Here is a 22,241-nt window from a genome sequence, read left to right on the forward strand (position 1 = left end):
TTTTTGCTTTTGGGAGCTATTATATGAAATGGATATGTTTACAATGCCTAAAGAAATATGAAAATGAGTAAGTATATAAAAAGAACGTATGGTGCCTATATGTGGAGATGAACACGCTCAAAAGGCCTTTATTAATATGATTTTGAACATGAATATTCTAAGGTGCCCTTATATGATGTGTGTACATGCGTTTGTTAATGGCTTTGTTGGATACTTGTTAATTATAATTGTAAAGTGCCCTAGTAGACTTACTAAAATGTTAGGATATGGTTGGCATGCCAATTAGGGGCTATAGCGTGTTGGAGTTTTGTCGGAGTTTTCGCACTTATGTGCACTTTATATTGCCTTCAAGCCTTGCACTTAAGTGCATCTTGATGTGTAGTTTATGCTTTCATGAACTCTTTGGTGTGATGGAGGGATGCTGGCTCTATCTTATAGTTTCACACTTCGGTGCTCATTGGTGTGGTAGAGGAGTCTCGTGTACCCGAGTTGGTTTTACTAGAGTTTACTATGGGCGAAAATGAGTTAAATGTTGTTAATAAACTTTAAATGTTACTATAGATGGAAAAAAGTAAGAGCAAGTGTTATGAACTAAGTGTCATGTAACTAAAAGAGATGAAAATAAGGTAAATGTATAGGCAATCAAAAGAGAATTTCACATGATAATGAGCTTTAATAGTGTGGGACCTAGTGAACTTACCTTAATCGATATTAAGGAAATTGATGATTTAAGCAAACCATAGTTCAAAGAAATGAAAACGATGTATATGAATCACATAAAGACTAATGGCTATAAATGGAAAATGTGAAAGAACATGTCAAGCTACTATAGATTCTACTTAAGAGTTTTGAATAGATATATTTTCAATAAATGAATTGGTTAACAAATTGTTAATGTGTAAGATGAGCCCCTACACTTCGGTAAATCAAAACAAAACAACGAATAATACTAAAATGTGGCTCGAATGAAACTAACATGAAATCCATAATTAAAATTAATTCAATATAAAGCACTTGAAATTCAGAATATAATCACACCTAAATCAAAATAAATATGAACAAAATCCACATATAATATGAAAAAAATGATCTACATATTATAATTGTATATTGTAAGACTCAAACTTCAATCCTTATGTATCAAGCATCATTGTTTATTTAAAGGTAAAACTCTTTAGAATTAAAAACATTAAAAAAATAGCTCAATTTTGATATTTAGATTTGCCATGGAAACATTTATAGACATTGATTTTAATCAAGGAATGTATTTTTCATAAAAAAAAATTGTATTTAACAAATTTAAATTAAGGTTAATATAATTTTTGATACTTGAATTTTGTTTTAATGTTCAATTTGGTATTTGAGTTCTTTTGTCACAATTCACATACCAAATTAAATGGACATAATGACAAATTAAGCCCTTAACATTTACATTTATTGTCAATTTGGCTCTTAATTTTTTTGCTAGCTTTGACCTTTAACTTTTTAAAAAAGTCGAATTCGGCCATCAGCCTTCCAAAAAAAAAATTATTTTTCTTAATGAAAATATTGATTAATACATTAAATTTTTAAATATAGCAACACATATGATGATTGCCACACTAACATTGTTAAAAAAATTAATATTTAGTCAGCGTTTTCATTAAAAATGCAATTTGATTCATTTTGAAATTTAATGATCAAATTTAATTTTAAAAAAATTAAAATTAAATTGACAAAAAAATTTAAATATTGAGGACTAAATTTATCATTATATTAATTATATATTAAAAATAAAGTATGAATTAGATTGAAAGAAAGTCAAACGTTACAACTTATGACTGGTGGCGGTCGGTGTGGGGCGGTTGGTGAACTTTCTTTTGCTTTGCGTCGCAGACCCTCCATTTGACTTGGTCAAATTCTAGTTTTAGTCTTTTTATTATACTAAATTTTATAATTTAATCCTTGATTTTAATTTGGCATACTTTTAGCATATCTATTTTGATATTCACCGTCAGTTGCTATCATTAATGTGAAATCTTTTTATTTTTACTGGTATTCAATTATATAGTTAGGAAACTAAATACTTGAGGATCCTTTATAAAATATTTCACCTCATCACTTGACATTATAAAAATAAAAATAAAAATAAAAACTAAATTTTGTAAATTTTAAATAAAATAATTAAGTCTTGACATAAAAATAATTAATATCCGATTTTTCAGTTTTTTAAAGAAAATTTAAAATTTTTTAATATACTTTTTGAAATTATTTTCACTAATTTATATATAAAATATTACAAAAAAATTAAAAACTACTTATAAATTAAATAGAAATTGAATTTTGTTTGGATTGTAATAACTCTTATCTTATAAATCGAAAATCAAAATGAATCGAATCAAATAAATTTAATTAATAACTTACTCAAAATTTAATTGAAGTCGAAACAAACACTATAGTTAGAATGATTTTTGATTTTCCCGATTTTTATCATAATCTACAAATAAATGGATTTGCATGGTTGTTTGGACATGACCTAAAAAATATTAAAACTATTGGCTTATAAATCAAATTAAAAATCAATTAAATATTTTTATTTTAAATTTTTAAAAATTTATTTAATCCAACTAACGATAACTATTCAAAACGTTGCAGACTTGAGTCATTGGCAATGACGTACTCAATAATCATCCCCAGAAAGAAACAAGTATAGCAAGAGATGCTTTGCTTGCTGAAATTGACAATTGACCCTTTTTAACAATGGATTCCTTTACATTATTTTTTATGCCAATGTCCAATTTTGTGGAAATTTATGTCTTTTTGTCTACCTGCTTTTCATTTATTCTTTTCGCTTTCTCTTTTACCTTTTCTTTTTTTAGATAAATTACATCTAAAATCATGAAACTATTAATAAATTTATATTTTGGTCATTTAATTTCAATAAATTATAAAAATAATTATTGAATTATTCAAAAGTTTTCATTTAAGTCATTGAATTGTTAAAATCGTTATTGTATGACTTTCTTTGTTCGCATCTCCTACATCAATCGAAAACTCTCTTTTAGTTATTTGTCAAAATGAATGAAAAAGTTAATGTTTGTTAACTTTGCTGACGTAACATACACATGGATTGCCATGTGAATGTTATACCACGTCAGCAATGTTAATAAACATTAATTTTTCCTTCCATTTTGGGTTGATTTTACAAATAATGTCAGTTCAAGGACTAAAAGAGGGAAAAAAATAGATGAATGACTAAACTGACTTTTTTTAAGAGTTGGAGGGCCAAAAATAAATTATTATGTAAAAAGAAAAATAAAAGGGGAAAAAATTGCATGGGAATCTTTATATTTCCATAAAAGTATAGGCCCTGGAATAAAGGATAGATGACGTTTTGATCCAACAACTCCCCGGTAATCATGCAGATTTACGTATACACATATTTTATATTTACGTTATTCTATTTTTAATTTTTTTTATTTGATAATTAAAAAGAACCTCATTATCTTTGCAATTATGTAACGTAGATAAACTATGCCTAATTATGGATTTAGTCCTTTTATCTGAATATTTTTATTTAATCTCTTTATTTTAATATGAGCATATTTGATTCTTCTACTTTTATAATATTATTAGTAAGTTCAAATGGATAATATTGTTACTCGTTAAAATCATGACATAAAATTTCTCTTAAAAAGACTGACTGAGTTTTAATTCAATCGACATAGGTATTATTACCAATGCAGGAGAACATGGGTTCGAGTGCACTATCCTCCTACTTATGGGTTGCAGAGGGGTTATAGATAGTTCTAGACATTTTGGCAAACAACTAATGATAATATAAATTTAGACTTATTAATATAATGTTATAAATGTAAAAAAAAACCCAAATTATGCCGAATAAATTCTAAACTTTAGTAAACTAGAGGGACTAAAACAACAATTACACCGATAAAGCAAAACAAAACGTTGGTTTATTTAATGGATGAGCATGTGATTTGGCAGCTGAAAACAAGGGAAAGAGTAAAATTAGTAGGAAAGTAGTAGCCTCCAAAAAGATTAGGGGCTTAATGCTGCAATTGACTTGATTTAGTAATGGTCAGTGGATCCATGTAGGGTTAACAAATTCAACATTTTCTGCTGCTACTTTTCCCTTTAGTTTCCCAGTTTTTGAATAAAAGGAAAGGCAAGTCCAAAAAAATAAAGGAGTCCTCCATGTGTTTGTTGTATCTCCTCTAAGAGCCTTTTTTTGATCAGTAAAGCAATGATTTCTCATTTTACATACTAACATGAGATCTTGGTAACAGTAAAAGTTGTTGAATGAGTTTACCTACAAAGTCTGCTTCCTTGTTTCTTTCAAAGCAATTATCAAACATATTTTTACATTTAAATACATATATGTACATAATAAAATTTGTGTGACGCGAATCTCGTCACTTATTAAAGAAATAAATATAGTAATAAAATAAGGAAATATATGGGGCGAGAGGCTGAGTACCATACTGTGGCATTAAAGATCAAATCTTGTGATACACATCCCACACTCCTAATTTGATTATATCAATTTATTTATTAAAAGATTATTATTTGAAATACCGAATTTCTTTTTTATTTCGCTTGTAAAATATTAAAAGATTATTATATGGTGTAACGGTTTGCGAAATTATAAAATAAATAAAACTCTATGGGTAATGTACAAAAATAGTTATCTGGTGTGAAAGCATGAAACTCTAAAAAAGGGTCAAAATTGAAGTTCCAAATATTTGTTGGGTTTGGCAAAATTGCAGGAAAACCCATTTATATTCACTATTCATTCCAGTCCAACTACTTCTTACGTTCACATTATAAAGCACTTTAATTATAGTATACTGAGTTTCCTAAATAATAATTTAATAATGGAAAAATTATAGCAGAGGTGACTCAACTGTGGTTTTCCTTTTTTTCTCATTAAATTATGAAAAATTACAAAATGGTCATTCTCTTATTTAATTTTGTCCTTTTCGGTTACCAGATGGGTAACGTAAAAAGGAAACACTAAAAAATCTAAGATATTTGGGTGATAAAAAAAGAAGACAAATTTTATAGTTGGGCGACAAAAAAAAAAGAACCATAGTCGAATGACTACTAATGTAGTTTACCCTTTAATAATTTGTTCATTTGATGATAGTTAGGAACAAAGTTGTTTGAACCGGACTGGGCCGATCGATTGGACTGGTTGAACTGGAAACTAATCAAGGTATCGATCCGGAAAGGAAATTTGGACTGGTTGACTAAGAAACTAATACGAATTGGTTGAACTTGGTAAAAAACCCATTGAATTAAATTTTTAATATATATTTTTATTCTTTTAATAAATTTTTAATGATTTACCTAATTGAATCAAACAAACTAGTTGAACGGTTAAACCGACAATTCATTGACCTAACCAATTCAAAAACTAATCCAATTCTAAAAATTTTGATTAAGACAAAGTTAATCATACTTCAACTCAGAACAAACTACCCAACTCCAAAGATTGGAAGTGACTCATCAACATCACAAATTCATACTTTTTTTTCAAAGATATTTTTTTGTTTTCCATAAGATGAAGATGCCATAGGTTGAAGTGAATTCTAATTGAAATTGGAAGAATATTTTGCTGGTAAACTAGTTCCATGTTTGTCTAAATTAAGCAATTACAATATCATGTCTTCAATAATTTTGTTGGTAACACCAGACATTTGGTTAAATATTTGCTCTTGAATTCTAATATTATAATTTTTTTAAAAAAATTTAAATTTAAATTTTTTTATTTTAAATAAATATATTTGTTTCATGACATCTTTTATTGGTCAAAAGATGTCACATGGTGTTTTTTTATTAAACAAAGTTGTCTAACATATTTTTTAAATGACCATTACAAAATGGACTAAAAATAGAGAAATTGTACCAAAAGAATTAAGTACCAAAATAGAAAAATGAGTATGCTTTTTGGGCCAAATTGTGAATTATACATTTCCTTTCTATTATTTAAAAAACGGTGAGGAACTATGTGGCTTGCGGTGTTTGGTGAGGCCGAGAGTTAGGGTTAGCTCTGAACTCAACAGTTAAATTGCGCAAATTACTAACCTCTGTTTTTTGTTCTTAACGATGCCAAGATAGAGATGAGAGCTGGCAGAGGAGGGCGTCGCCAGGTATGGGTAGTTGGCCACTGGACCGGAAGCCACTACTTGTCCTAGGCAATTACAAGTACTAAATCGTAAACCTTAGAAAAATAGGGGTCATTTTGTAATTTTCCCAATTATATATTTTTGTAATTTTGGTATTTTTTAAAATTTCTTGTAATTTTTTTTAATTTTAATAAAATATAGTTAAGTACTTGTTTTAATATAATCTATACGGCTGTATAAAAGGAATGTCCCAAGGTTCCACAACCGACACCTCTCCATTGTTTTCTCCCCCTTTTTTGACATAACAACATAATGAGTAAATTTCAAGTTCAATTCCTCTACTTTTTTTAGATTATAAGAATGGGTAAATTTCAATTTAATCTCTATATTTCGGTTAAATTTGAGATTTAATCTATATATCTTAATTTTGACATAATATGGTATCTCAATTTTTATAATGTCATTTGTTAGTCTAAATACTTTATTCTAATTAAAATGATGATGTGAATTTTTAAGAATTGTTAGCATTGTTAAAATTCTTTATTAAATACCAAGTGATTTTTTTTAATTTCAAAATACTACATCAACAAATTTAATAAAAGAATTTTTGCAGTATTAACAAAAGAATTTTAACAGTATGAACAAATTGACCTAAATTTTTAAATTAGAAAAATAATTGACTAAATTTCTGACAATAAAGACATAAAGATTAAATTTTAAATATACGAAGAGTAAAAAATCTTTGAGCAAATTATAATTTTAAATTTTTATATTGTAATTTAGTAAAAAAAATAATTAATCCAATGCAAAGCATGGATGAAAACTATAATATTAACTATATATAAAAGGAAGGCCTTAAGCTATTCCTCAATTTACATGTGTCTCACCAATTCATTGGTGCTTTTTTTGAGCTTAATATAATATTTTGTACTTTAACTTGACAATTTTTCTTGATTTAGTATTTAATTTTTTTTGTCTAATTTGACACCTGAACTTGATATTTTTTTCTAATTTGACACCTAAACTTTTTTTTACTCAATTTGGAACATGAACTAGGCATTTTTCCTAATTTAGTATTTAAGCCTTTTTTTAGGTTCAATTTAATACTTGAACTTATTAAATGTTATGCAAATTACGCCAAACAATTAGGCTGTGTTTGTTTACCTGTAAAATAATTTATGAAAAATATTTTCATCATTTTCCACTGTTTTGATGGAAAATGAATTCCCACCATAAAACCTTCTCCAAAACACGGGAAAAGAAGGCTTTATTTCAGGAAAATGTCTTACCGTTTTCATTTGGTAAGACATTTTCCAAAGTTTTTTTCTTCAATAGTAAACGTAACCCAAAGCCTCTTTCCCCTTCTCCTTTCCTTCCCACTCTAATCTAGTGCTTGCCGCCAACCAGCAACGATTCCCAACACTAGTCGCCGGCATTTACCTTTGATTTTCCTCCTTTTCGCCTTTCGTTGTCGAAATATGCATTGCACCAATCAACGATGGTGTTCATCTTCCTCTCTCGAAGGTAAGAATGAAAAAAAGGAAGAAATATGTGGTTGTTTTTTAGTAGCAACATGTTGTTTTAGCCTAATTGGTTGCTGGTTAATCCCTTTTTATTTTTTATTTTTTTATGGTTTTTGTTATTTTTATGTTTCATCTTTTTTGAACTGTGCAAGCTGAATTTTTGTTGGTGGTAATGGAATAATTAAGATATGGTAATGGTGGTGGTGGCTGAGACACAACTAATGAGCAAAACTTCAAAGTCTTTAATTTCTCACATTATTTGTTCAAATGGGATTAGTGGGCATAATTTTATTTTCTTCCCTTTCTTTTTTCTTCTAATAGAAATCAATTTTGTTTTCCCCTTTTTCTTGGGGTAAAAAAAACTTTTTTTCTTATATAAATCATTGATTAGCTCGAATTTTGACCCATTATGGTACATTTTCTCTATTTACCCTTCTCTAATAATTGATCTAATGAATCAATTGCATGTTTTTTCTTCTCTTTTTGCATTTCATTTCGATGAATTATTGTTAAATACAAACAATTATAATGGAACGGAATGTTAAAAATGCTCTTTTTGAATGTTTATTTGGATGCATTTAGTTTGCTTGTAAACTTTTAGGTAATTCAGATTCGTGATGCAACAATAATTTGGTTAGTAATTTCCTGATAATCTGCTACAGAAGTTATGGATGTTATTGTCTTGGACATAATCTTGTTTCAAGTTAAAATGATTTGGTTCAACTTTTTTGCTCTCTATTAGTATCATTATGAATTTATAATTTTGATTTTACAAGTGAGTAATGTAATCTAAATCGAAAGGGTAGGTCAATTTACAGGGTGTAGTCAAGCTCAAATCATTCGAAACTCGATCTGAAATGCAAGGCTTCAAGCTCAACTTGAGTTTGATTGAATTTTGCTTTTATAGCTGAAGCAATTTCAGATAATAGTCGAACTGGATGAACCTCAATTAAAGTGAAATGTAAACTCAGTTTTTATACTCAAGTTTGATTCAAATTGAAACAATAGTAATTAAAAAGAAAAAGCTTGATTAAGCTCTTAAACTACTTGACTCAGATACTCAAGTTCAGCTCTTCCACTAGCTCGAGCTTGATTTGACGATGGTCAAGATGAATTCAAGTTTTTTCAAGTTGAAGCCAAATAGCGTTTTGTAGCGACGTAAAAATTTCTGCTTTCGTTCGCTAATTAAGGCGATTATTTGAAAATTTAAAAACCGACTTTTGATTTTATTAAAAAAGGGAGTCACCACCGATCTTTTTTCTAGGTGTGACCGGACACCTAATAAATCATCCTTTTTTAGAAAAGAAAACTTATTCTTGCACAAAAATGAAGGTATTAGCCAGAGTAAAGTTGGGTTCGGGAGTCGGTTACGCGCGAGGAAGGTATTAGCACCCTTGCGACGCCCAAAATTGGTATCTTGTTAAACTCGTGTTGTCTTGATTTTCAAAAGTACGAATTCAATATGACATTTACTCGTGATCCAATTGAAAAATGAGAATTTTTAGTTTTCGATTTTTTTTAGAAAGGTTGTCCCGTTTTTTAACACAAGCCGACGAATTTCACCCAACATAGCGATGAAATCGATGACTTAATATTAAATCGGTACATTGCCTTATTTTTTAAATTAATTAAAACGTGAGAAAAAATATTCCTAAAGTGAGAAATTAAAAATAGATAAAGGACGCAAAAAAATGATATCATTAATGAAAAATATTAACATGGAATACTAGAATATTAGAATAACAATAACAATAATATTTACAAAAAAAATAAAAATAAAAACAAATCATGTACTAATAAAAAAATAGGAAAAATGATATATTTGGTAATAATAATATAAAATAATAATATGTACATAAAAATACATATATATATGCATATAATAAAAGTATGTAATAATAATAATAATATCTACAATAAAAGAAAATATTAGGAAACATACATAAAAAATATATACATAAAAAATTTACAACAATAATATAAAATAATGATATGTACAAAAAATATATATATACATATGTACATAAAATATACACTAATATAATAATAGTTATAATAATACTAGCAATAGTAATAATTTGTAATAATAATATATACACAATATGGTATTTAAAATATATATATATGTATATATAATAGTATTTAAGAATATATACATAAGATGATATAAAATACATACATAGAATAGTATAAGAAATATATAACTAATGGTATTAAAAAATATATACATAATATATATAAAATACATATAATATATATACGTATTAGAAATGATAAAAAAAATTATTAACACACTACATAAGTAAATAAAATATAATAATAATACTAAAATAATTAATTTAAATAGTAAAGTAACTAAAAAGAATTAAATTGAACTAAAAACAAAATATTTGGGGCAAAATTGAAATAAAAATAAAAGGAAAGGACTATATTGAACACGCGCGGAAATAGTGGGGGGGCCAAAACAGCAAATATTCCTTCCCATCAAAACTCAGCACATCAGCGAGGACTAAATTGAAAATCGCGACAAATTTCGAGGCCAAATTAAAAAAACAAATAATGACTTAATTGCAAAGCAATAAAAAGCGGAAGGGCTAAAAGCGCAATTAGCTATTCCTTTAAAAAAACACGCGGATCTTAGGTGAGTCGGGTCGGGTCGAACCGATCCATGTCAAAACGACGTCGTTTTGGGGTTTAATGGCCAACCCCAAAACGATGTCGTTTTGGGGGGCTATAAAAGGCCCTTTTTCTTCAAAAAAATTCATTCTTGCACTTGAAAAAAAAAAGAGAGGGAGAGGGGTGAGGTGATTTCCGGCCACAAGGCCGGTCACCATCCGGTCACTGGACCATCGCCGGCCGCCGCGTCGACCATCACCGGCCGCTGCCGCCGACCACCGCCACGGTGGCCGGGAAAGGTAAAAAAAATTTGTTGTTTTTTTCTACTGTAATATTTTTTATCTATGTCTATATATATATATGTTTTTTATATAAAAATAAAAGAAATAAGAGTATATATATGCGAAAGAAGAAAGTAAAGATAAAAGATAAAAAAAAATAAACTAAAAAGAACAAGACCTTCGTGTGATGAATCGGTTTTTGATCAGCTTGCTATCTTTTGTTTAAATCTTTTTTTTTTTATATATCAATGCCCCCTTTTACATGATTTTTGAATGGCTTTTTATAGTCATCTTTTACATGATTTTCTATTATTTCTTTTTCTATTTCTTTTGTCTGTCTTGCTTGTTTGCTTTACTTTTGCAGGGTGTGGCTTGGTGGAGCAGGTGATGGTGGCAGACAATGGATATCAAAAATGGGAGGAAAATGAGGCAAGTGGGAAAGTGGCTAGGTGGCTAGCGTTTCTTGATTTTTTTTTTTGAGTTAGGATTTTTTTTGGGTTAGGTTTTTTTTTTGGTTTAATAGGCTTTTGAATTGGGTTTAATATTTGGGTTTTGTAATGGGTTTGGGTAGATGTAAATGGGTCATGGGTTAAGGGTTTTAGTGGGTTTAGAGGTTTGGTTGGGTTTTGATGTAATCGGGCCCGGGCAATTTGGGCTTCTACCCAACCAAACCTCTAAACCCACTAAACCCCTTAACCCATGACCCATTTACATCTACCCAAACCCATTACAAAACCCAAATATTAAACCCAATTCAAAAGCCCATTAAACTCCCCAAAAAAAACCTAACCCAAAAAAATCTAACCCCAAAAAAAAATCAAAAAACCCTAGCCACCTAGCCACTTTCCCACTTGCCTCATTTCCTCCCATTTTTGATATCCATTGTCTGCCACCATCACCTGCTCCACCAAGCCACACCCTGCAAAAGCAAAGCAAACAAGCAAGACAGACAAAAGAAATAGAAAAATAAATAATAGAAAATCATGTAAAAGATGGCTATAAAAAGCCATTCAAAAATCATGTAGAAGGGGGGCATTGATATATCAAAAAAACAAAATATTTAAACAAAAGATAGCAAGCTGATCAAAAACCAATTCATCACACGAATGTCTTGTTCTTTTTAGTTTATTTTTTTATCTTTTATCTTTACTTTCTCTTTCGCATATATATACTCTTATTTCTTTTATTTTTATATAAAAAAACATATATATATATATATAGACATAGATAAAAAATATTACAGTAAAAAAAAACAATTTTTTTTACCTTTTCCGGCCACCGTCCACGGTGGCCGGCGGTGGTCGGCGGCGGCGGCCGGCGACGGTCTAGTGACCGGACGGTGATCGGCCTTGTGGCCGGAAATCACCTCACCCTTCTCCCTCTCTCTCTTTTTTTTTCTTTTTTCTTTTCAAGTGCAAGAATGAATTTTTTGAAGAAAAAGGGCCTTTTATAGCCCCCCAAAACGACAGTCGTTTTGGGGTTGGCCATTAAACCCCAAAACGACGTCGTTTTGACATGGATCGATTCGACCCGACCCGGCCCGCCTAGGATCCGCGTGTTTTTTTAAAGGAAGGGCTAATTGTGCTTTTAGCCCTTCTGCTTTTTATTGCTTTGCAATTAAGTCATTATTCGTTTTTTTAATTTGGCCCCGAAATTTATCGCGATTTTCAATTTAGTCCTCGCTGATGTGCTGAGTTTTGATAGGAAGGAATATTTGCTGTTTTGGCCCCCCACTATTTCCGCGCATGTTCAATATAGTCTTTTCCTTTTATTTTTATTTCAATTTTGCCCCAAATATTTTGTTTTTAGTTCAATTTAATTCTTTTTAGTTACTTTACTATTTAAATTAATTATTTTAGTATTATTATTATATTTTATTTACTTATGTAGTGTGTTAATAATTTTTTTTATCATTTCTAATACGTATATATATTATATGTATTTTATATATATTATGTATATATTTTTTAATGCCATTAGTTATATATTTCTTATACTATTCCATGTATGTATTTTATATCATCTTATATATATATTCTTAAATACTATTATATATACATATATATATTTTAAATACCATATTGTGTATATATTATTATTACAAATTATTACTATTGCTAGTATTATTATAACTATTATTATATTAGTGTATATTTTATGTACATATGTATATATATATTTTTTGTACATATCATTATTTTATATTATTGTTGTAAATTTTTTATGTATATATTTTTTATGTACGTTTCCTAATATTTTCTTTTATTGTAGATATTATTATTATTACATACTTTTATTATATGCATATATATATTTTTATGTACATATTATTATTTTATATTATTATTACCAAATATATCATTTTTCCTATTTTATTATTAGTACATGATTTGTTTTTATTTTTATTTTTTTTGTAAATATCATTATTATTGTTATTCTAATATTCTAGTATTCCATGTTAATATTTTTCATTAATGATATCATTTTTTTGCGTCCTTTATCTATTTTTAATTTCTCACTTTAGGAATATTTTTTCTCATGTTTTAATTAATTTCAAAAATAAGGCAATGTACCGATTTAATATTAAGCCATCGATTTCATCGCTATGTTGGGTGAAATTCGTCTGCTTGTGTTAAAAAACGGGACACCCTTTCTAAAAAAAAATCGAAAACTAAAAATTCTCATTTTTCAATTGGATCATGAGTAAATGTCAAATTGAATTCGTACTTTTGAAAATCAAGACAACACGAGTTTAACAAGATACCAATTTCTACTTTTGGTCGCTAATTAAGGCAATTATTTTAAAATTTAAAAACCGACTTTTGATTTTTTTAAAAAGGGAGTCGCCACTGATCTTTTTCTAGGTGTGACCGGACACCTAATAAATCATCCTTTTTTAGAAAAGAAAACTTATTCTTGCACAAAAATGAAGGCCGAATTTAGGTCTACGTCAAAAGCCAGAGTAAAGTTGGGTTAGGGAGTCGGTTACGCGCGAGGAAGGTATTAGCACCCTTGCGACGCCCAAAATTGGTATCTTGTTAAACTCGTGTTGTCTTGATTTTCAAAAGTACGAATTCAATTTGACATTTACTCGTGATCCAATTGAAGGAAATGAGAAGTTGTAAGTTTTTGATTTTTTAGAAGGATATCCTGTTTTTAACACGAGCTGACTAACTTCACTCAACATAGCGATGAAATCAATGACTTAATGTTAAAATCGGTACATTGCCTTATTCTTAAAATTAAAATGTAAAAAGTTTCTAAAATGATAGTAAAAAAAATCTAAGAATATTATTGTAAAAAATGCGAATAGTGATGTGAATAATAAAGTATATAAAATATAAAATATTAAAATATCAAAATATTAGAATAATAATAATTAATATTGACAAATAAAAAAATAAAATAGAAATAAAAATATATATATTAGAAATAATAATAATGTTTAAAAATAATACTATTAATAATACTACATAAATATGTACATATAAAAAATAAATACGTGATAATATTAAAAATATGTACATAATATAGTGTAAAAAATACATACATAATATAATTAAAATATATACATAAGATAACATGTAGAAAAAAAAATATAAATAATATAGTATTAAAGATATATACATAAAATAGTATAATATATATATACGTAATATAAAATTTAGAATATACCTAATATATTAAAAGAATATATATAATATAATATTAAGAAATATAATAATAACAAAAAAAAGAGAGAGGGAGAGAGTGGGTGATTTCCGGCCACAAGGTCGGCCACCGTCCGCTCACCGGACCGCCGCCGACCGCCGTTGGCGCCACCGTACACGGCAGCCGAACCTCAAAAAAACTTTTTCGGTAAAAATGAGAAAGCTTCCTCCTTTTATTTTTACTTTCGTATAAAAGAAACAAAATAAAACTGAAAGGAAAACAATAAGCAAACAAAGAACTTAAAACGAGAATAGACAAAGAAACCTCTTTTGCTTTGATCTTTGATTAATCTCAAAAAAAAAAACTAGCCTCTCCAAAAACTAGACTTTACAATAACTCTTCTCCTTGATTACTTTAAAAAAACCTCTTAAAAATCCTTTGCAATAACTTTCTCCCCCCCCCCCAAAAAAACCTTCTTCAAAAAAAAATTCTCAAAAAAAACCTCCTCAAAAAACCCCAATTTTACATGATTTTTGAATGGCTCTTTATAGCTATCTTTTACATGATTTTCTATTATTTCTTTTTCTATTTCTTTTGTCTGTCTTGCTTGTTTGCTTTGCTTTTGCAGGGTGTGGCTTGGTGGAGTAGGTGATGGTGGCAGACAATGGATATTAAAAATGGGAGGAAAATGAGGCAAGTGGGAAAGTGGCTAGGTGGCTAGGGCTTCTTGATTTTTTTTTAGGTTAGGTTTTTTTTTGAGTTTAATGGGCTTTTGAATTGGGTTTAATATTTGGGTTTTGTAATGGGTTTGGGTAGATGTAAATGAGTCATGGGTTAAGGGTTTTAGTGGGTTTAGAGGTTTGGTTGGGTTTTGATGTAATCGGGCTCGGGCAATTTGGGCTTCTACACGTTTGTAATGCAAGTGTTTTTTTTGCTCTCTTAGATCTACTAAGGTTGGAGGTTAGATTTTAGTGCTTTAAAACCCGAAACTTAAGTGGTTTTACTTGTTGTGTTTGTCACTTCCTGCTTCAATGTCTCTATATATCTTTCTTTTCTTAATTTTGATGTTACAGGCTGTAACTGTTTTTGTTTGCAATAGTTTATCATAGGCTTACCAAGCATTTTTCTTCATTAATATCAACTTCCTTAGTTTTGGACTCTATATTCATTTTATTTTTAAGGTAGTGTTATACTAAATGGTATTCCTTCATGTAATAATAGATAAATAACAAAACCATATATATGATATTGTAAATAGATTCATGATCACAACAAGACAACTAATACCTTTGTATTTTCTAAAAGAGAATTTAATTGTTGATTTTAGTATAAGTTTACGTTTGTTTGTTGGTTTATAGATGTATTTTGATTCAATTGAATGATACTGTTTAATTTTGTGTCCCAAGTAATCACTCCCCTTTTTCATGTGTATTATAAATCATTTGTTTGTTGGTTTGTACATGTATTTGTCTTGCTGTTACAAGCATTTCTTGTTTATACATTTTGAATTGGCTCAAATTTTCTTATACTTCTTGCTCGTACTTATTGATTTGTAATTTCAATAATTATTTTTTGATCTTGTTTGATTGATTCTCTTTTATGTCAGGCAACTCGCTATTGCATTAATTGGTGTTCCTTTGTTTGAGATATTCCTTACGAAGAAGTAATGTGGATGGAGTTAGAAGGATTTAATGACGACTTCCTTTGTAGTGTATTTGATTATCTTGTGGGTTGTAAATCTAAGGCCAAAGCTTTTTTAGCTAAAAGTACGAAGCATAAAAAAATCTGACTTCAAAAATTTTCTCAAGGTTGAAGATATTGATGCTTTAATATGATGTAGTACTAATTATGTGGTGTAATACTAGTTATGCACTTGGAAAATATTGTAGTTATAATGTGATATGCTACTAATTATGCACTTGGATAATATTATTAATTTGTAGTATTAATTGTGGCTTGAAAGCTAATTTTTTATTATTTAATCTTTGTTTTTTTTATAACACAATTAGTAATCATCTATTTGCTTTGGTTATTTTTAAATTTTGTTATTGTTAATATTCTAACATAATAATTCAGTACTATTATATATTTAATTTGATGTATTTATTTATAAAAAAATCATTGCAATATATATAAAAATAATGTAAATATAAAATAAATTCAATTAAACAAATGAAAAAATAATAAATTCTCAAATATATGTTTGTTTTATTTAAAACAGTTTTCCTAAAATATTTTCAAGAAATCTGCCAAACAACAGAAAATATTTTACACAGATTCATCCAAACACCAGAAAATATTAACTTTTCGAGAAAAGTAAGTCATTTTCCAGAAATCATTTTCAGTCAGACAAACGCCTAATATTAAATAAGAAAACAAGAATTTAAAAAACCCAAATTAAAAGAAATTTATTATTTTAAATTAATAAATAAAATTAATAAAATCAAAAGTAATTGAGCATATAAAATACAAAAAAGAAATATCATGTCATTTGTCACATGTAGATTATACATTGATTATTTTTACTACCGCATAAGAAATAAAAGTGTTAATATATTAAAGTAATTTATAAAATATTTGACAAATTCAAATACTAAATTGAGAAAAAAAATAGGTACCTAAAAATTTAAAACCAATAGGCAAACCCAATTTTTTTATTAAAACAAAAAAACAAATGATCCCTAAAAAAGAAAATAGCTCAAAACCCATTAATTCAATGTTTTTTTTTCATTAGTCCAAATTTCAATCCAATTTCAAAGCCTAAAATTCAGATTTACATAATAAGATATTTTAGTCCAAATCAACAATAGTCTTGAGTTTAAAATCAGATTTGAAAATAAGTTTATCGCAAAAGTTTCCATTTGGGTTGGAACCAAATTTGCTGTCTACATTAAATATATGTTCTTATAATATTCATTTTATTCCCTTAATTTTTGAGAGCAAGAGTTTAGAGGGTGGCAAATTACTCGAGTTTTGTCGATTGAGTCTTAGTTCGATTGTTATAAGTATTGTTGTCAATGTAAGAGGACGTAGGTTCAAGTATGCTGCAGCGCATTATCCTCCTATTTATGAGTTGAGGAGAGATTATGGGTAATTCTAAGTACTATGTCAAAAAGAGCAAATATGATCAAAACCTATATTGTGATTATTCAAAAAGAATTCACTCTCTGATCCAACCGTTGCAACCTTTTAATCTACCTCAACTAATTTTCAATTCAACAATTCTAACAAATATACTTAGCTTTGAAATTTGGTCATGTGTTTGAATAATGGTGAAGGACTTTTTTTTTTTCGAGGATGTCAACAAATTTATTGTGATTGCAGACATAACTAATGAGATATATTGTAGGAGGATATTCAAGAACCCTCCTTCGAAAGCAAAGCACCAAACAAAGAATAAAGTGTTAATTGAGTGACATTGTAAGGAGAGAATTGATACTAAGGTGAACTTATGTTAAGAGGAAGGTATAAAATAAAAATAATTTATAACATTGGATTCCCCCTCCACGAAATATATACAAACCTTCGAAATATCAATAGATAAAAAAAAATATTAACACTAATGTTTAACCATGTCATTCAATATTGTCTTTACACCATTATATGGGTTACCCCAATTTATCATTGTCTGCCTCTTTTAATCATATTTACATCATCATAAGAGATTTAAATAGGAGGATAAACGCATTTTAGTTTGCTCAAATTCATATCTTCTTACATAGACAACGATATTAATACCAACCAAACTAAAACTCTATCAACTAAAACTCAAAATCAACACCGAAAGAAAATTCTATACCATAAATCCTACTCTATTTTCCAAAGAATCTACACTACTTTTTCCAGTATAATATAAATATATTCATATTGGAAGGGTAACCAAAATTTCAAGGTCTTATGTTATGAAAGTTAAGTGAGTTTGGGAGGGTATTTATGATATTTGAATCAAATTAACTTTCCATTGTAATTTAATCCAAAAAAGTATTTCACAGATGAAAGCAAAGAATTTTGTTGAAGCATCTAAAAACTAGGCTTTAAAAAAGAGCCATACACACGCATGTAAAAGGGTTAAGTGGCCTGCCTATCTTGGTGCATATAGTCTTCATTTTTCCTTTGTGTTGATAAAAAAAATGGTGATCACGAGGTTTCCAAATGGTCAATTATCCCAAGGAAGCAAATGGGTTTTATTGGTTTTCAAAGTAGGGTTCATGGGGATGATGATGATGCTCATGGTTCCTAGGGTAACATCAATGGAAGAAATTGGGACACCACCAGCCGGTTTACTATGCATCAGTGAATGTTCAACATGTCCTGTCATTTGTTCTCCACCACCTGCGCCACCGTTGAAGTCGTTTCCGCCGCCCTCGGTGTCGGTTCATCACACTCCGCCACCGGATGTACCTTACTTTTACTACACACCAATGTCACCACAAACTCCCCAACACTCCCCACCACCATCGGTATCAGTCTCACCACCTCCATCTCTGTCACGGCGGCCTCCATCTCCACCGGCACCTTCCTCCAAGGGCAGTCCACCACCTCCTATTAAATACTTCTACAATGAGCCATCAGGTCAAGGGCCACCTACTACACCACGCCAGTACCCTTACCCTTACCCTTATTACTATTTCTATTCATCCAAGGCCTCATCTCTACCTGTTCAAGTCTCTATCTCGGCTGTAATGTTGTTGTTTTTCAATGCTGTGTTGTTTTATTGTTGAATTATTTGGATCTTTATAATATTTTTGAGTTCAGTAAGGGCAAAGAAATGAAATATATATACACTTATGTGTATGTATGTATGTATGTATGTATGTATAAATTTGGAAACTACTTGGGGTGTATGTTGTTTCATGATTTTGCTGGTGTTTAAAAATCAACTATATTTCTCAATCAACTTGTTATAGATTTTTCTTTTTTGCAATTAATATTTTTTTTATATAATGATTACATTAAATTTTAATAAAATTTAAAGTTGAATTAAGTGAAACTTTAAATGAGAGAAAATTTTCCCTAAATTTGTTCTCTCTACTTAAAAATTAGAAAATTAGTCTTTGTATCTTAATTCAAAGAGCATTTTGGTATTTTTATTGTTAAAAATTTGATCCATTTGTACTGTTAAAAATTTACGTGGCTGACGCGATACGAATAGTGATACATGACATGCCACATATACATCATGTTGACATATATGGACCGGTTTTTAACAGTAAAAATGAATAAAATTTTTAATAAAAAAATAATTTGCTCTTTGATTTAACTAATTAATTTACCCATTTTTTAGTAAAAAAACAATACAATCTAATTTCTAGTACAAGAATTTCATTATAATTAGAAAAAAAGGACAAACTCTAATTTCATTAACTAACCACCAATTCAATTCATGGTTCTTTCACCAAGATTTTCTATTTGGCATATAACTTCAAAAGGGATGCTAAGATGTGTATTGATTAGGTTAAAAAGTGTCTATACTTTTTAAATATTCAAAATGTAGTTTCTTTATTTTTATTTCAACGAATTTAGTCTTTTTATTTCTTTAAAATTAAAAATATAAGTCTAATTATTAACACCATTAAAGTTTTTCTATTAAATTTAGGTTCATTATATCGTTTCTTTTTGTTACATGACTTCCAAGTGTGTTTATTTTAATTTTAAATGAATTCTGGCAAAGGAATTTTAAAATTTAAAAAGTATAAAAGACTAAATTTCTGAAAATAAAACTAGGTTACTAAATTCTAATAATTTTTCTATAACTTATTCATAGTTTATTTGTAACATTATAATAATTTATAATATTTAATGATGTTTCAATATTTTTTATATTTTAATTTTTTTTAAATAGGATTAAATTTTCACAAAATAATAGAAAAATCAATTAAATCCTTCACATCATTTTTTTTTCTTTTTATCAATTACTCATGCCACTTCGTACTTAGTGACTCATTAAGGGCTTTGATGGAAAAATGAATTTAAGGAGTTTAATTTAGTACAAATCATGATTTAAAAGGTTCAATTGAGTACACTTTTTAATAAGGAGTTTACTTGATATTTTAGTTTTTTTCGGAAGACTTTTTTGAAATTTTAGTATATATTATATAATTTATAGCACAAAAAAATTAAATTAAATTAATAATAATATATGATACTATAATGTAAACACTAGAAAAAATGTTAAGTTTGCTAATTTTAATAAATAAAAATATTAAATATTAAATTTGAATTTGAATTTGTAAACACAATCATATTAACCTTGGAAAGAGTTTAGTCAGCAGTAAAAATCTGATTTACATGTTGATTATGAATATAAAAAGATAAAAACATGCTGATTAATAATATAATTTATTTTGTATATAAAAAAATATTTAATTGAATTGATGGTCTGTTGACTTATGACATCAATTTAATAAAATATTTAAATAAAATATAAATAACGAATTATTAGTTTTAAATAATGAAATATTCATTAAAATATGTCAAGAAATTGTAGAAACAAAATTGGTAGAATAATATATATATGTTATGATATGTATTTAAAATGTGTTTAAGAAACTATTTTTAAATTAAAATTTTCACTAGTTTGTTGTATTGTTTTGACTTTCACTTCGAGTGGAATTTTAAATTTTCTTAAAATATTTTTGTTTTTAATAATTTATTTTTTAATTTTATAATTTTAAATCTGGATACCAAATTACCCAGATTCCTTTTTTAAAATATAAAATTTTAGATATTTTATTGGCTGAAAAAATAATGAATATTTTGTTGATGGTAATAAACTTGTCTAATCTAAGAATTAGGTAGGAGAAAGCAGAAAAAGTGAAGGCTAAAGCCTTGAAATGGACATTGAGTGTTAAGGAAAGTACAAAATTAATGATTTTGATAATCAAAGTCATTACTATGTGAACAGCTTATTTAATTAGTGGATCCTCCAATCTCGAAACCTGCTTTTGTTAATTAATGAAGTCATAAATTAACTTGGGTTTTAAGTTAATCCAACTGGAACTGGGTGATTTAACTAGTAATTATATATTTTTTCTTTTTGCTCCACCTTTCATTAATTCTTGCCTTAAAAGAACAAAATCAATCATATTTTCTTAAATCTTTATTTGAATGGTCAACCCAATGATGGATTTAAAGCTTCATAATATACATTAGAGATTCAATCATTAATATTTTATTAAAATCCTATAATTGTTTTTAGAATCGGATCAATCGATATTAGATTGGGAATCGATCATGGTATTGATCTGAAATAAAAGGTTGGATCGATTGACCCGTAAAATTAGTACAAACTGGACCCGGTTGAATTAAGCTAAAAACTGTTTGAACAAATTTTCTCTAATTTTAATATATTTAATTTTTAATAATTTATTAAATCAAACCGAACACACTGACCAAATTGTCTAAATTGATTTCGAAAACCTTGCATAATAGAATTCAAAATATATAAGCCCTTATTTGAGCGTAAACCTTATTTTAAATGAAAGGCTGGGTTATTTTAAAGGTTAATTTAAATATAAATTAAAAGTTAGGGATTTATGTTGTCATATTCTAAAGATAATGGGTTATTTTTAGTTTACGTTAAAGATTAAGAGCATGTTCAGAGAGAGAAAAAAAAAGGGACTTATCCAAAGTTGAGGAGAGGCGGGGGCGTTGGCCTTTTTGGCCAAATGGTGAAATATCTATAGAAGGCCCTCCAATAATTAAAATATTAAATTTAAGCATTTTAAATCTTTCCTTAAATGAAAATTTTTTAATTTCGGTCTCTTTTTAAAAATATATAATTTAATTTAAATATTTTTAACGCAATATATTTATCTTTTGACCCCGAAACCCCTAAACAAAATTATTGTCTTTGCCTTGAAGTTGAGGGATTTTTTATTATTATTATTTTAGCCTTGTTTTTTCTTTTATAAGATTCGACATGCATGTCTTAATTTAATTTTGGAGTATTTAGTTTTTAAATCTTACATTACTTTTCATAATAGGATTACGGGAATGTAATATTATAGGTAGAATGTGAGATTATCTTATTTAATTTATTT

At 28.0% G+C, this 22,241-nt stretch overlaps 1 protein-coding gene across 1 annotated transcript; it reads left to right on the plus strand.

Moving 5' to 3' along the window:
* The first annotated feature begins 18,182 nt into the window (after window positions 1–18,182).
* On the plus strand, window positions 18,183–19,043 carry LOC107929894 (leucine-rich repeat extensin-like protein 1). Its single transcript, XM_016861426.2, has one exon. It carries the CDS (start codon window positions 18,330–18,332, stop codon window positions 18,918–18,920), a length of 591 nt encoding a protein of 196 aa, XP_016716915.1. The 5' UTR covers window positions 18,183–18,329; the 3' UTR covers window positions 18,921–19,043.
* Window positions 19,044–22,241: the final 3,198 nt, after the last annotated feature.

The sequence above is a fragment of the Gossypium hirsutum genome, chromosome A07 (assembly GCF_007990345.1).
Source record: "Gossypium hirsutum isolate 1008001.06 chromosome A07, Gossypium_hirsutum_v2.1, whole genome shotgun sequence".
NCBI classification, from domain to species: domain Eukaryota; kingdom Viridiplantae; phylum Streptophyta; class Magnoliopsida; order Malvales; family Malvaceae; genus Gossypium; species Gossypium hirsutum.

Bases quoted from the DNA above. Each gene is read 5' to 3' on its own strand.
- LOC107929894 (XM_016861426.2), top strand. From the start codon at position 18,330: ATGGTGATCACGAGGTTTCCAAATGGTCAATTATCCCAAGGAAGCAAA.